Source organism: Tupaia chinensis, unplaced genomic scaffold (assembly GCF_000334495.1).
Source record: "Tupaia chinensis unplaced genomic scaffold, TupChi_1.0 Scaffold000494_1, whole genome shotgun sequence".
Classification (NCBI taxonomy): domain Eukaryota; kingdom Metazoa; phylum Chordata; class Mammalia; order Scandentia; family Tupaiidae; genus Tupaia; species Tupaia belangeri.
Window position 1 is genome coordinate 2,388,658 of NW_006160006.1, and position 12,437 is coordinate 2,401,094.

The window sequence follows — 12,437 nt, forward strand, 5'->3', positions numbered from 1 at the left end:
ATATGAGGTCTCTCAAAGATGTGCCAGCGGTCTGCGCACCCAGCCAGTCATTTGAAAAGTGTAAAAAGTACCTCTCTACTGGCAGTCCAAAACTTTCCTCTGCCCCTTTGATCATAGTGGTTCTTTAATCTGGATGAGTCAAATTTCCCCTCAGTTCTGCCATGGAGTTTGGCTTTGAGAGTCAGTTTGGCTTTGAGAGTCAGTACTCACAGTAGTTGGTGCCTGAGTCGTGCAGGCACGTTGGAGTTCGAGAGATCTCAAAGCTGTGCTTCGGTGCCTACCGCTGACTCCTCCGCAAAGCGCATGTAGACTTGGAGTGATCCAGATGGGGCGTAGATGGAAGCAGAATTAAGAAAGCTCTGACTTTCTTAATGGGGCTGAGCAGTGGCACAGCAGCAGAGCCTGACTGCACAGCTGACTCGTATTTGCTTCCGGAGACTGCCCTGAGTAATCTGGGCACGTGTGTGCCCAGGGTCCGGGCTGGCTGAAGCTGAGGGTGGAGCATGGCCTGAAGACCTTGTCTGGGCTGCTGTCTCTCTCACTCATGGAGTAAACAAACAAACATAGAAAAAAGGGAAGTCCTGATTTTCCTCTCTCTTTGACATGTTAGGATGCTTGGAAGAGGGAGTTCGGATGTCTCCGTATTACCATTGGGAAGAGCAGCTGGTATGGGAGGAGTGGACAAGCCCCCCAGTGGGCTCAGCCTGACTTCCCAAGATCCCCCACGGCTGTCCTCACCCCCTCCTCTGTCCCAGTCCTCACTGCACACTGCGGGTTGCCCTCTGGTCCTGACGGCAGAGCACCAGAAAAAGTAAGTCAGCAGCACAGCCTTCTCCTCTCAGTAATGGTTGAGCAGGACCTGCCTGAGGAGGCTGCACTTTGGCTGGCCTGTAGTTTGGTAAGCATTGTTTCTGTCACGTCTGAATCCTCCTGGGTGAGAGGTATGCAGTGTCTTTTTGTTTGTTTGTTTGTTTGGCCAGTGGGGAGGTTGACAAAAAAGTGGAACAATTCCTGATGGAGTGAAATGGATTTAACTGATTGTCCAAGGGGGTCATCAGAAGATTAATGGAAAATACATATTATGAAAGCATCATGCATAGTTTAACATCTTTTTGTGCTAAGATAATTCCATTTTTCCATGAGCTTTTTGAAGTCCTACTATGTGGTATGTACCAGAGAGTGGCCTCCTGGCTTTTCATTTCCTTACCAATTCAAGCAGACAGTTCTTTGTTATATTGAGGATGAGGGGCTATCTTAAGAAAAACGTTCTGGCATCTCATCTTTCTCTAGAGAACAAATTCTTTTTTTTTTTTTTTTATTTTTAAATAATTACTTGTTTTTTTTTGGAGAGGATTTTTTTTTTTTTTGCTATAGGGCATGTGTGCTCGCCAGACAGACAGACAGACAGAAAGCGAGAAATCACCCCCTAGGGGGGATGGCCACGCCTCAATCCCTTCTCCATTCTCCTCTCGGGATCTTGGGCACGCATGCACACGCGCCCAGCGTGAGTTTAAGCCACCGGGTCCGGGACACGAACCGCGGTCGACTATGTGGGAGTCCAGTGACATAGCCATTACGCTAACTGCTGGTCCCTTAATAATTACTTATTTAATTTTACTTATCATTATTATTTTAATTTGCTATAGGGCATGTGCAGTTATAAGAGAGAGAGAAGGAAAGTGAGAAAGCAAGCCACCAGGTCTGGGTCTCAAACTGTGGTCAGACATGTGGGAGTCCAGCACCTCAGCCACCATGCCACCTGCTGGGCCCTGGAGAACTAATTCTTGTGGGTTTTAATTTGCTGGCCTAGTTTATATAAATGATAATCGTAAAACAGACGGAGTAACCTCGCTTTACCTAATTAGACATTGCTCAGATTTTGTCTTCTAGCCTTCAGAGCTTGCTTTTGTACATTTGTGTTTTTGGTTTATGTATCTGCAAGCAAAGTATGAAAAAAATATTACTTCACCCAGTCTTTTTTGTTGTTGGTGTTGGTATGGGTTGGTTGATTTTTTTGTTTTTGGAATATGTGGATACTTTTGTTTTATATTTTCCAGAGAGCTTTTAATGAAGCAAGGATCAAAAGGAACACCTCAGTCTTTGGGACTGAACCTCATCAAAATACAGTGTCATAATGAAGCGGTTTATCAGTATCATGTGACCTTCAGGTATTCATGGCTTGTTTTCTTTGCACTGGTCACTGTTTTTTTTTTTTTAAATAATTATTTATTTAATTTTATTTATTCATTTATTTTTTAATTTGACCAGAGAGAGACAGAGGGGGAGAGAGAGAAGCAGTGAGAAAGCAAGCCACCAGATTCAGGACTTGAACTCTGGTCAGCCATGTGGGAATGTCCAGCACCTTAACCACCACACCACCTGCTGGTTCCCTCTACTGGTCACTGTTTAGAGGATAGTATGAAGCAGTTTCCCTGGAATGACTGAATGTTGTTCTGTGTCATTCTTGATGAACTTCCCCACATAATAGTGCATGAACCCATGACCAGCAGTTGGTGGAATGGCTGTGTCGCTGGACTTCCACGTAGTTGACCGTGGTTTGAGTCCCGGACCCGGTGGCTTAAACTCACGCCGGGCGCGTGTGCATGCGTGCCCAACATCCCAAGAGGAGAATGGAGGAAAAGGGATTGTGTCATGGCTATCTTCCCGGGGGGTGATTTCTTGCTTTCTATCTCTCTGTCTCTCTTGTGAGCACACTTGCCCTATAGTAAAAATCTCTCCAAATAATAATAATAATAATAATAATAATAATAATAATTAATAATAATGCATGAACTCAGATCCTTACAGGAAGTTTTGTTTGTTTGTTTGTTTTGTTTTGCTGTGGGGTGCATGCGCTCGCCAGAGAGACAGAGAGACAGAAAGCGAGAAATCACCCCGCAGGGGGAATGGCCACGCCGCAGTCCCTTCTCCTTCATTCTCTTCTCGGGATCTTGGGCACACACGCACGTCCCACAGGAAGGTTTTTAAAAAAGGATTATTTACTTAATTTTATTTATTTTCGGTTTTTTTTTGTGTGTATTTATATTACCAATTCATATTTTTAAAAATATATATATTATTTATTTATTTTAATTTGACCAGAGAGGGACAGGGCGAGAGAGAGAGAGAGTGAGAAAGCAAGCTGCCAGGTCAAGGACTCGAACCACAGTTGACCATGTGGGAGTCCAGTGCCTCTAACTACCACGCTATCTGCCAGCCCCACCAATTCAGATTTTAATAAGTGTAGATTTATACATGAGACAAGAAATGCATTTAATGTGAAATTAATCAACTTAAATTCAGGGCGTTTTAGTTGCATAGGCCCTTTTCATCACCTTCTAAATATTTTCATAAGTCTTCTTTTTTTTTTAATAGATTTTTGTTAGGGCACACCAGCTTGTGGGGAGAGAGAGAGAGATGGAGACAGAAGAAGAGTAAAATCACCCCCCAGGAGGGAAGGCCAATTCTGCAATCTCTTCTCCTCCATTCTCTTCTCTGGATCTTGGTCACGCACACACCTGTGTCCGTTGTGACATTCGAGCCACTGTGTCCAGAACTTGAGCCACGGTCAGCCGTGTGGGAGTCCAGTGATGTAACTGCTACACCACCTGCTGGCCCCAAGCTCTTTCTTTTCCTATTTTTTAATTTTCTTAGATTTTGTTTGTTTGTTTTGCCATAGGGTGTATGCACCTGCTGGAGAGTCAGAGACAGAAAAGAGAAAGTGAGGAGTCAGCCGCTGGGGAGAGGGCCATGCCACAGTCCTTTTTCTTCTGTTCTTTTGGGATGGGTGGGCATGCACATGTGCCCAACATGTGTTTAGACCACCAGGTCCAGGCCATGTGGGATCCAGCACATCAACAAGCATGCCATCTGGTGGCCCTTGTAACCCTTTTCTTTTTCTTTTTTTTAACAGTTACTTTATTTAAATTTATTTTAATTTGACCAGAAAGGGACAGAGAGAGAGAGAGAGAGAGAGCCCCCAGTCCAGGACCCAAACTGCAGTCGGCCATGTGGGAGGGGGAGACCAGCACCCTTATCCACTATGCCAACCTGCTGGCCCCAAGCCCTTTCTTAAATCTCTTCCCACCCCAATGCTGTAAGATCAACCCCTGAAACTTGACTTGTCCCCTACGTGAGCCATTATACCGATAGTATAGGGTGAGAAAAGCAGAGAAAATAACTTTAATTCTGTATCATTAACTTTAGGATTTATCACATTCTTTTAAAGTTAAGAATTCTTATTTGTGTTCTCTTTTGAGATCTTAGGGGAATGATTAACTTGAAGCTGTTAGCTGGAATTGTAAAACGAATGTTATGAAGTATCTGGAGAAAATGAAAAGATAGAAGTCAGAATTGTTAAATTGACAAGTAAATAGTGTATACAGGTGGGGTACAATGACATTTTGATACATTGTAGAAAGAGTAAGTCAAGCTAATTAACATATTCATCGCCTCACTTTTTTGTGGCAAGAATGTGTAAAATTAATACGTCTTTTAGCAATTTTGAGATGCATAGTATGTCATTACTGTGGTTACAGTGCTGTGCAGTAACTAAAGCTTACTTCTCCTGTCTGAACTTTTTTTTTTGAGAGAGGTTTTTGCAGTAGGGCAATGTATGCTCATTGGAGAGAGCGAAAAAGGCGAGAAATCATCTCCTAGGGGGATGGCCACATCATAGTCCCTTCTCTAGTCTCCTCTTGGGATTTTGGGCATGCGGGCACATGCACCCCGTGTGTTTTAAGCTGCTAGGTCTGGGACTTGAACCGTGGTGGACCATGTCAGAGTACTGCGATGTAACCATTATGCCATTTGCTGGTCCCGAAATGGATTTTGAAAATGTTTGCCAGAGGGCGAGTGAGAAATGGAGAGAGGGCAGCAGGTTGCTTTAATGGATCCTGCAAGGTAGGAAAGCAAAGCTGAGCACAGATGATAGGTGAGGGGAGGAGCCAGAAAAGAGCGTGAAAGTGAAGCCCTGGAAAAAGGCCTGTTCTGGAAGGTACAGCGGGGAGAACCCTTTCTTTGTAAGTGAACTGACAGATGTTGATAAAACAGAAAGGGGTGACCATGCCCACAGGGCCAGCGGTTTCGTGATTGTAGGTGTGGACCTGTGAAGCCACAGTGACAAGGTAAAGATAGTAGGGAAACGGAGCAGATGAGTCAGCATGTGCTGGTTATCCTGTAGCTTCCTCACGGTACACAGAGGACTGAGGGAGACCAGCTTAAATACTGCGTTAGGACACAGCTCTGTGTCGATAGGATTTTTTTTTTGGAGAAGTTTTTGCTATAGTGCATGTGTGCTTGCCAAAAAGTCAGAGAGGGACAGAGACGGAAAGTGAGAAATCACTCCCCCACCGGGGATGACCCACCACAATCCTGTCTCCTCCATTCTCCTCTTGAGATCTTGGGCATGCACGCACACACGCCCAGCGTGAGTTTAAGACATCGGGTCCGAGGGACCAGCATTTAGTGTAATGGCTATGTCACTGGACTCCCATGTAGTCGACTGGGGTTCGTGTCCTGGACCTGGTGGCTTAAACTCACGCCGGGCGCATGTGCGTGCGTGCCCAAGATCCCAAGAGGAAAAAGGAGGAGAAGGGATTGTGGCCATCCCCCCTCGGGGGTAAGTTCTCGCTTTCTGTCTGTCTATATGTCTGGCGAGCGCACGCACCCTATAGAAGTCCATATGTCTGGCGAGCGCACGCACCCTATAGAAAAAAAAAAAAAGACACCGAGTCTGGGATTCGAACCATGGTCGACTACATGGGAGTTCAGCGACTAGCCATTTCGCCAACTACTGATCCCTATGTTTTTTTTTTTTTTTTTTTTTTAAAGAAAAATAAAAAAAGTTGGGACCACCAGACGAATAATAGTTGGGACCAGCAGATGGCGTAATGGTTATGTTGCTGAATTCCCATGTAGTTGACTATGATTCAAGTCTTGGATCTGGTGGCTTGAACTCATGCTGGGCATGTGTGCCCAGTATCCCAGGAGGAGAATGGAGAAGGGAATGCAGTGTGGCCAGTCCCTTGGCCATGTGACCACACCGCAGTCCTCCTCCATTTTTTAATAAAAGTGTGTGTCTCTGAAGACTAGAGCAGGGATCGACTGACTATGGGTGGACCGAAGGTCAAACCTGGCCCCCCTGTGGCAGTGTGTGTATAGGGTAAGGTTTATTGGCACATAGCAATGCCCATTTGTGTACGTGTCATTTATGGCTGCTTTCATGTTATGATTGCAGAGTTGATAAAGTTATGGCTTGCAAAGCCTGACAGAATTGGCCTAGGAAGATAAGAGAAAACTTAATAGAGCTGCAGGGCACCAGGTGTCTTTGCATCTTAGCTGATTAACATCTGAAAACAACTGGCTTTGCATTCTACTACCCCCTCCCACCCCATTTTCTGTTCTTTAAAAGAATTAACCTGGAGAGGCTGGCAGGTGGTGTAGTGCTTCAGAGTCCAGGACCTGGTAGCTTCCTTTCTGGCTTTCCCTTTTTCTGTCTCTGGTCAAAATTAAGAATAACAAATGGATTAAATAAATAAATAATTTTTTTAAAAAAAGAACAGACCTAGGCATGGTTCGGGGCTGCGGCCGCCTCCATCAGAGAAGTCAGGACCACCTGATCCCTACTTTTCTCTACTTGTATGTCTTTGTGTGTTTATTTCTGTGTTTATCTTCAAATTTACAGCTGCCTTCCCTCAGCACGCATTCTGCTCACAGAGGCAGTGTATTCACGTGTTCATGGTATTCTTTGCTCTGCATGTGACCGCGCATGGCCGCGTGTTTCTGCATATGTCTAAAGGCCACAGTGTTTGCTCAGATTTGGGCCACTGCCTACAGCCTTGTGGGATCTAGCCGCCTTAACCGCCATGGTACTGGCTGGCCCATATTTACTAATTTTATTTAAATGTCGGCTTCTTTTTACATAAAAAGTTTTCTTTTTTCTTTCTTTTTTTTTTTTTTTTGAGAGGTTTTTCACTATAGGGCGCGTGTGCTCACCAGACAGACAGAGACAGAGAGACAGAAAGCGAGAAATCACCCCCCAGAGGGGATGGCCACACCGCAATCCCTTCTCCTCCATTCTCCTCTTGGGATCTTGGGCACGCACGCACACGTGCCTGGCGTGGGTTTTAAGCCACCGGGTCCGGGACGCGAACCGCGGTCGACTACGTGGGAGTCCAGCGACATAGCCATTACGCTAACTGCTGGTTCCCCATAAAAAGTTTTCTAATTTCCTGATCCAGAGTCTAGAATATATACATGATGTGTTAAGGCAGTTGATAGGTGGCGTTATGGGTTACTTTCTCTCCCCCTTTTTAAATACCTGTGTTTTTGTTTCTGCCTTAAGCAGGTGTCCTTGATTCCAAGCTCCATCTTTGTCAGGTTGTCATGTTTGGCATAACCACTAGATGGAGCAGCAGTTACAGATGACTGCTCCTCTGGCATGCCTGTTGCATCGCAGTGGTAAAGGTGGCTGTTTGAGTCAAATTGAAGTAAAATCCTCTTTATTGTTTCCCAGTCCCCAGGTGGAGTGCAAGAGCATGCGGTTTGGCATGTTGAAGGACCATCAAGCTGTCACCGGAAACGTCACTGCTTTCGACGGGTCCATTCTCTATCTGCCCGTTAAGCTTCAGCAAGTGAGAACAAATGGAAAATGCACAGTGGATGAGACCGAGAGTGCACTGGTGTTTTGAGTGGTGGGAGAGCATACCCTTCCTCAACCTTGCGTTGGACCTTCCTCTTCTTAGAAGGCCGTTTTCTCAGAGCATGACAGAGAACTTGGCTTTTGAGTGCTTCGAGAAGTCCCCTCTCACACAGGAGTAGTTGGAGCCTTTGACTTCAGCAATAGCGACTTAACATTTTGAATTCTAACTTCATTGGGTCTCTTTTGCCAATTTTTTTTTTAATGCTAGCGGGTGGGTGGACATGCCAGGGAGAAAGAGAAAGGAAGAGAACACCTGTCCCATAGCTAGTCACACTGCAGTCCTTTTTCCTCCACTTCTTCACCCTGTCTGGATCCTGGGCACAGATCCTTTTACCTGGCATGTTTGTCCAGCCTGGGGCTGGGTGGGACTCAAACCCTGGGTAGCCATGTGGGATCTAGCGTCCTCCGTGCAGCATTTAACTGTTGTGCTCAGGGCTGGCCCCACGTAGTTTCTTTAATCCCAGTCGTCACACTGCGATGTTGCTAGTGTGGGCAGCAAAGTGAGGGGGAAGTAGAAACACATTTTGAGGTATTTGTGTTCTCTAGAACACAGAGATAAAGACTTGGTAGCTCTGTTCTGTTTTGTTTTCTCACTGTGTCTATTTGTTAGGTTCTTGAGTTAAAAAGTCAGAGGAAAACTGATGGTGCCGAGATCAGCATTAAGGTTCAGTTGACAAAGATCCTGGAGCCCTGTTCAGACTTGTGTATTCCCTTCTACAATGTTGTTTTCCGACGGTGAGAAGCAGCAGCAATCTTATTTTCCTTTAACTTCAGCCTTGTGTTTGCAGTAATGCGCTTCAAGATTCTTGGACGGTATTATACTATAGAGTAGATATGCATGGTTTTAAAGCATAATTGATACTTCCATAGTTGAAGGTAACTCACCCAAAAATGATTGCTCTACCCATAGGCCAGATTTTGGGATAGGAAATTAAGTTTGGAGGTACCTGAATAGGAGAATGTATTCCTTTAGCTTCATCACAGAATTTTAAAAGCAGATATGCATAGTATATATTTAATGGTGCTGTTAGGAGGTACTTAAAGAGATAGTGTACAAAAATATTTGTTGGAAGAATTTTTTCCAGTCTCTTAAAGATTTGAATTACAGATAGCTCCTAATTGTTTTTTTTTCTTGAGATTCCCTGTTATATCCAAACTACCTCTTATTTACTGAAACCCCAGAACCTAATTTCTAGTAAGCCGAACTGCTAGAAACAGACTTAATCCCTCTTGCCAGACATAATCACAAGCTTAGAATGGGTTCTTGTGTGTTCCTTCTAGTTAGTGGAGACAAGTACGTCCATCAAACCTGGGAAATCACATCAGAGTCTTGTTAGCTAGCCAGTAGGAGAGGCTGACTCAGGGCACATGCTCCAGCAGGGCTGCTTGGTCACTCCCCTTTCAGCAAGATTGTCCTCAACATAGAAGCTACATTGTGCAGGGGCACGGACAGTTCTGACTCTTTACATTTCCAAAGGAAAGTGTAGCTGGGGGCAATGGAGCTTAACTTTATGCTTGCTCTGTTTGAAAACCCATTCTTTTTCTTTCTTTCAGGGTAATGAAGCTTTTAGATATGAAGCTTGTGGGGCGGAACTTTTATGACCCTACAAGTGCTATGGTACTGCAGCAGCACAGGTTGGTGTCTTTTTCCTCTTAGCAACTTTAAATGTCCTGGAAAGTAGATTTTTGTTGCACCCATTTTTTTGTATTTAGCACAGAAATCTCAACAATATCAGTTGAGATGTTTAGTTTTTTTAGGAAGTGTGCAGTGATGTTGACTTAATTTAACTTCTTCCCTGGGGCTTTCTCAGTTATGAGGTTAAGGCAGTCTTAGCCGAAAATATTTCTTTTTTATTTTTTTTTAAAGAATCATTAAAAAAAAAGAATCATTTAACTTTATTTTTAATTTGATCAAAGCGGGACAGAGTGAGAGCGAGACAGAGAAAGAAAGAGAGGTAGAGAGAAAGAGAGAGAGGAAGAGAGAGAGAGGGACAGTAAGAAAGCAGGCTGCCAGGTCAGGGACTCAAACTGGTTGGCCATGTGGGAATCCAGCATCCTTAACCAGCATACTACCTGCTGACCCCAGTAGCTGAAAGTATTTCAAATGTAGGTGTAGTGGTACCTGTATTTCTTTTTAAAAAAAATTATTTATTTAATTCCATTGTTATTCCTATTTTTTAATTTGACCAGGGAGAGAGAAAGGGAAAGTGAGAAAGCACGCCACCAGATCCAGGGGCCCAGACCGCGGTCAGTTATGTGGGAACCCAGAGCCTTAACCACCACACCACCTGCCGGCCCCTGTGTTTCTTTTAGAACCCCAGGGTAAAGTCCTCCCCTCTCTTCAGATTGCAGATCTGGCCAGGCTATGCAGCTAGCATCCGGAGGACAGATGGGGGTCTTTTTCTTCTAGCTGATGTCTCCCACAAGGTCATTCGGAATGATTCTGTGCTGGATGTCATGTGAGTTAAATAGTCAAATCACTTTGACATGCTGATGATTTTCTTTTCTCTCTTTTTTTTTTTTTTTTTTTGGAGAGGTTTTTTTTTTGCTATAGGGTGCGTGCGCTCGCCAGACAGAGAGAGAGACAGAGAGATAGAAAGCGAGAAATCACCCCCCAGGGGGGATGGCCACGCCTCAATCCCTTCTCCTCCATTCTCCTCTCGGGATCCTGGGCACGCACGCACACGTGCCCAGCGTGAGTTTAAGCCGCTGGGTCTGGGGCTCGAACCGCGTTCGACTACGTGGGAGTCCAGCGACATAGCCATTACGCTAACTGCTGGTCCCAACATGCTGATGATTTTCTGAAAGGTTCAGAATAGCTAATGATAATGCAGATTAGACTTTGTTTTGTTTGTTTTTTGTTTGTTTGTTTGTTTGCCAAAAGGTGTGTGTGCTTACTAGAGACAGCACCAGCCCAGGTTGGACATGGTCACACTGCAGTCTTTTCCTCTCCAGCTCTCCATCCTGTGGGGTCTGGGGCACACATGCACATGCGCCTGCAGCCCAGGTTGGACATGGTCACACTGCGGTATTTTCCTCTCCAGCTCTCCACCCTGTGGGGTCTGGGGCACACATGCACATGCGCCTGCAGTATTTCAGCCATCCAGTTAGCCATTCGGGTTCCTTAACTGTCAGGTTCTGGGGCTGACCTGAGTCCCTGTGGCTTTCGTATTGTTCTGTGTATATAAATACGACCCAGAAGTCTGTCTCTTTCCAAAGGCATGCCATGTATCAGCAGAGCAAAGAAAACTTCCAGGACGAGTGTACTAAGCTTCTGGTTGGGAATATTGTCATTACTCGCTACAACAATCGTACCTATCGTATTGATGATGTGGATTGGACTAAGACCCCGAAAGATAGCTTCACCATGTCTGATGGGAAAGAGATCACGTTCTTGGAATACTACAGGTAGAGGGACAAGACTGGGTCTGGGCCTCAGGGTGGGGCTGAGAGTGGTCTGCTGTTCTCCAGGAGGACGTCGAGTTCCATATCCCCTACTGCTTGACACTCTTAAAATAATTGAGTTGGTAGGGAGCCTAAGATTGAATGGGCTCGTTTGTGGGATTTGGCCTGAATTTGCTATCCTTACATAGATGCATTTCTTTCAGTACTTGGGGAGTTACTATATAAATTAATCTCAGGGCTTTAGATATATTGCTGATTTTGTTGGAAGTCTGAAGTTAGATTAAATTCAAGTTATTAATCATTTGACCTTTTTGTTGCCTAAGCCCTTTGGCCTGATGGAATTTTAAACAATTCTCTCTTGGACTTTTAGTTTTATTTTTCTTCTACTTAATAGCAGTGTAACTTGAGCCTGCTTTTTCTAGTGGTAAATATGATCAGTTTTTGATGGCTCCTTGACAAAGGTATTTGGCAAATTGTAGCCCTCCATCCTGGCTGAGACTCAGGCTGTGTGGCTGTAAGTGTGGTGATGGTACTTCTCAAACATTTCCTTGCCTCTGCCCTGCTCTAGCAAGAACTATGGGATCACAGTTAAGGAAGAGGACCAGCCACTACTGATCCACAGGCCCAGTGAGAGACAGAATAACCATGGGATGGTGAGTGAGAGGTGTCAGGCTTTCACTTCCAGCTCAAGTCCTTCATCCCATTAGCCTGGGCAGCCATGGGCTGTGGTCAGTGAGATCGGGAAGCTGTGCGGCTTCTGTGGGTCTCCCCTAGCCGTGATGCCACGTCTAGGCTCACTGGTAGGTTTGCTTTTTTTTTTTTGAGAGATTTTCACTGTAGGGCGCGTGCGCTCGCCAGACAGACAGAGAGAGACATAGAGACAGAAAGCGAGAAATCACCCCCCAGGGGGGATGGTCACGCCGCAGTCCCTTCTCCTCCATTCTCCTCTCGGGATCTTGGGCACGCACACGCGCCCGGCGTGAGTTTTAAGCCACCGGGTCCGGGACACGAACCGCGGTCGACTACGTGGGAGTCCAGCGACATAGCCATTACGCTAACTGCTGGTTCCCGTAGGTTTTTCCTTTTAAAATATCTGACTCTTACAAAATCTAGTATCAATTCTGGCAGAGCTTTCTTCCTGAATTATTTCTCTGTTTTATTAACTGATGTATTTCCTACTTACAGCACAGAACCTGGAACTACATAGGTACTGAATACTATTTTGTTTTTAATAGCCAGAAAGCATGTACGCTCATTAGAGTTGAAGAGCAGGAGAGGGAGAGAGAGGGGGAGAGAGAGAGAGAGAGAGAGAGAGAGAGAGAGAGAGAGA

The 12,437-nt window shown here is 45.1% G+C and overlaps 1 protein-coding gene across 3 annotated transcripts in view; it reads left to right on the plus strand.

Moving 5' to 3' along the window:
- Nucleotides 1–12,437, plus strand: part of PIWIL2 (piwi like RNA-mediated gene silencing 2) — a 52,048-nt gene that overhangs the window by 5,511 nt on the left and 34,100 nt on the right. For 2 of the 3 annotated variants that reach the window (XM_027774937.1, XM_027774938.1), the window contains exons 5-11: nt 2,058–2,168; nt 7,517–7,634; nt 8,313–8,437; nt 9,257–9,337; nt 10,048–10,161; nt 10,922–11,110; nt 11,676–11,760. In XM_027774937.1, coding sequence (XP_027630738.1) covers nt 2,058–2,168; nt 7,517–7,634; nt 8,313–8,437; nt 9,257–9,337; nt 10,048–10,161; nt 10,922–11,110; nt 11,676–11,760 — 823 coding nt within the window. Of the gene's footprint in view, nt 1–614; nt 812–2,057; nt 2,169–7,516; nt 7,635–8,312; nt 8,438–9,256; nt 9,338–10,047; nt 10,162–10,921; nt 11,111–11,675; nt 11,761–12,437 lie in introns of those variants that run through there. The other variant, XM_006156457.2, reaches the window with a different exon arrangement.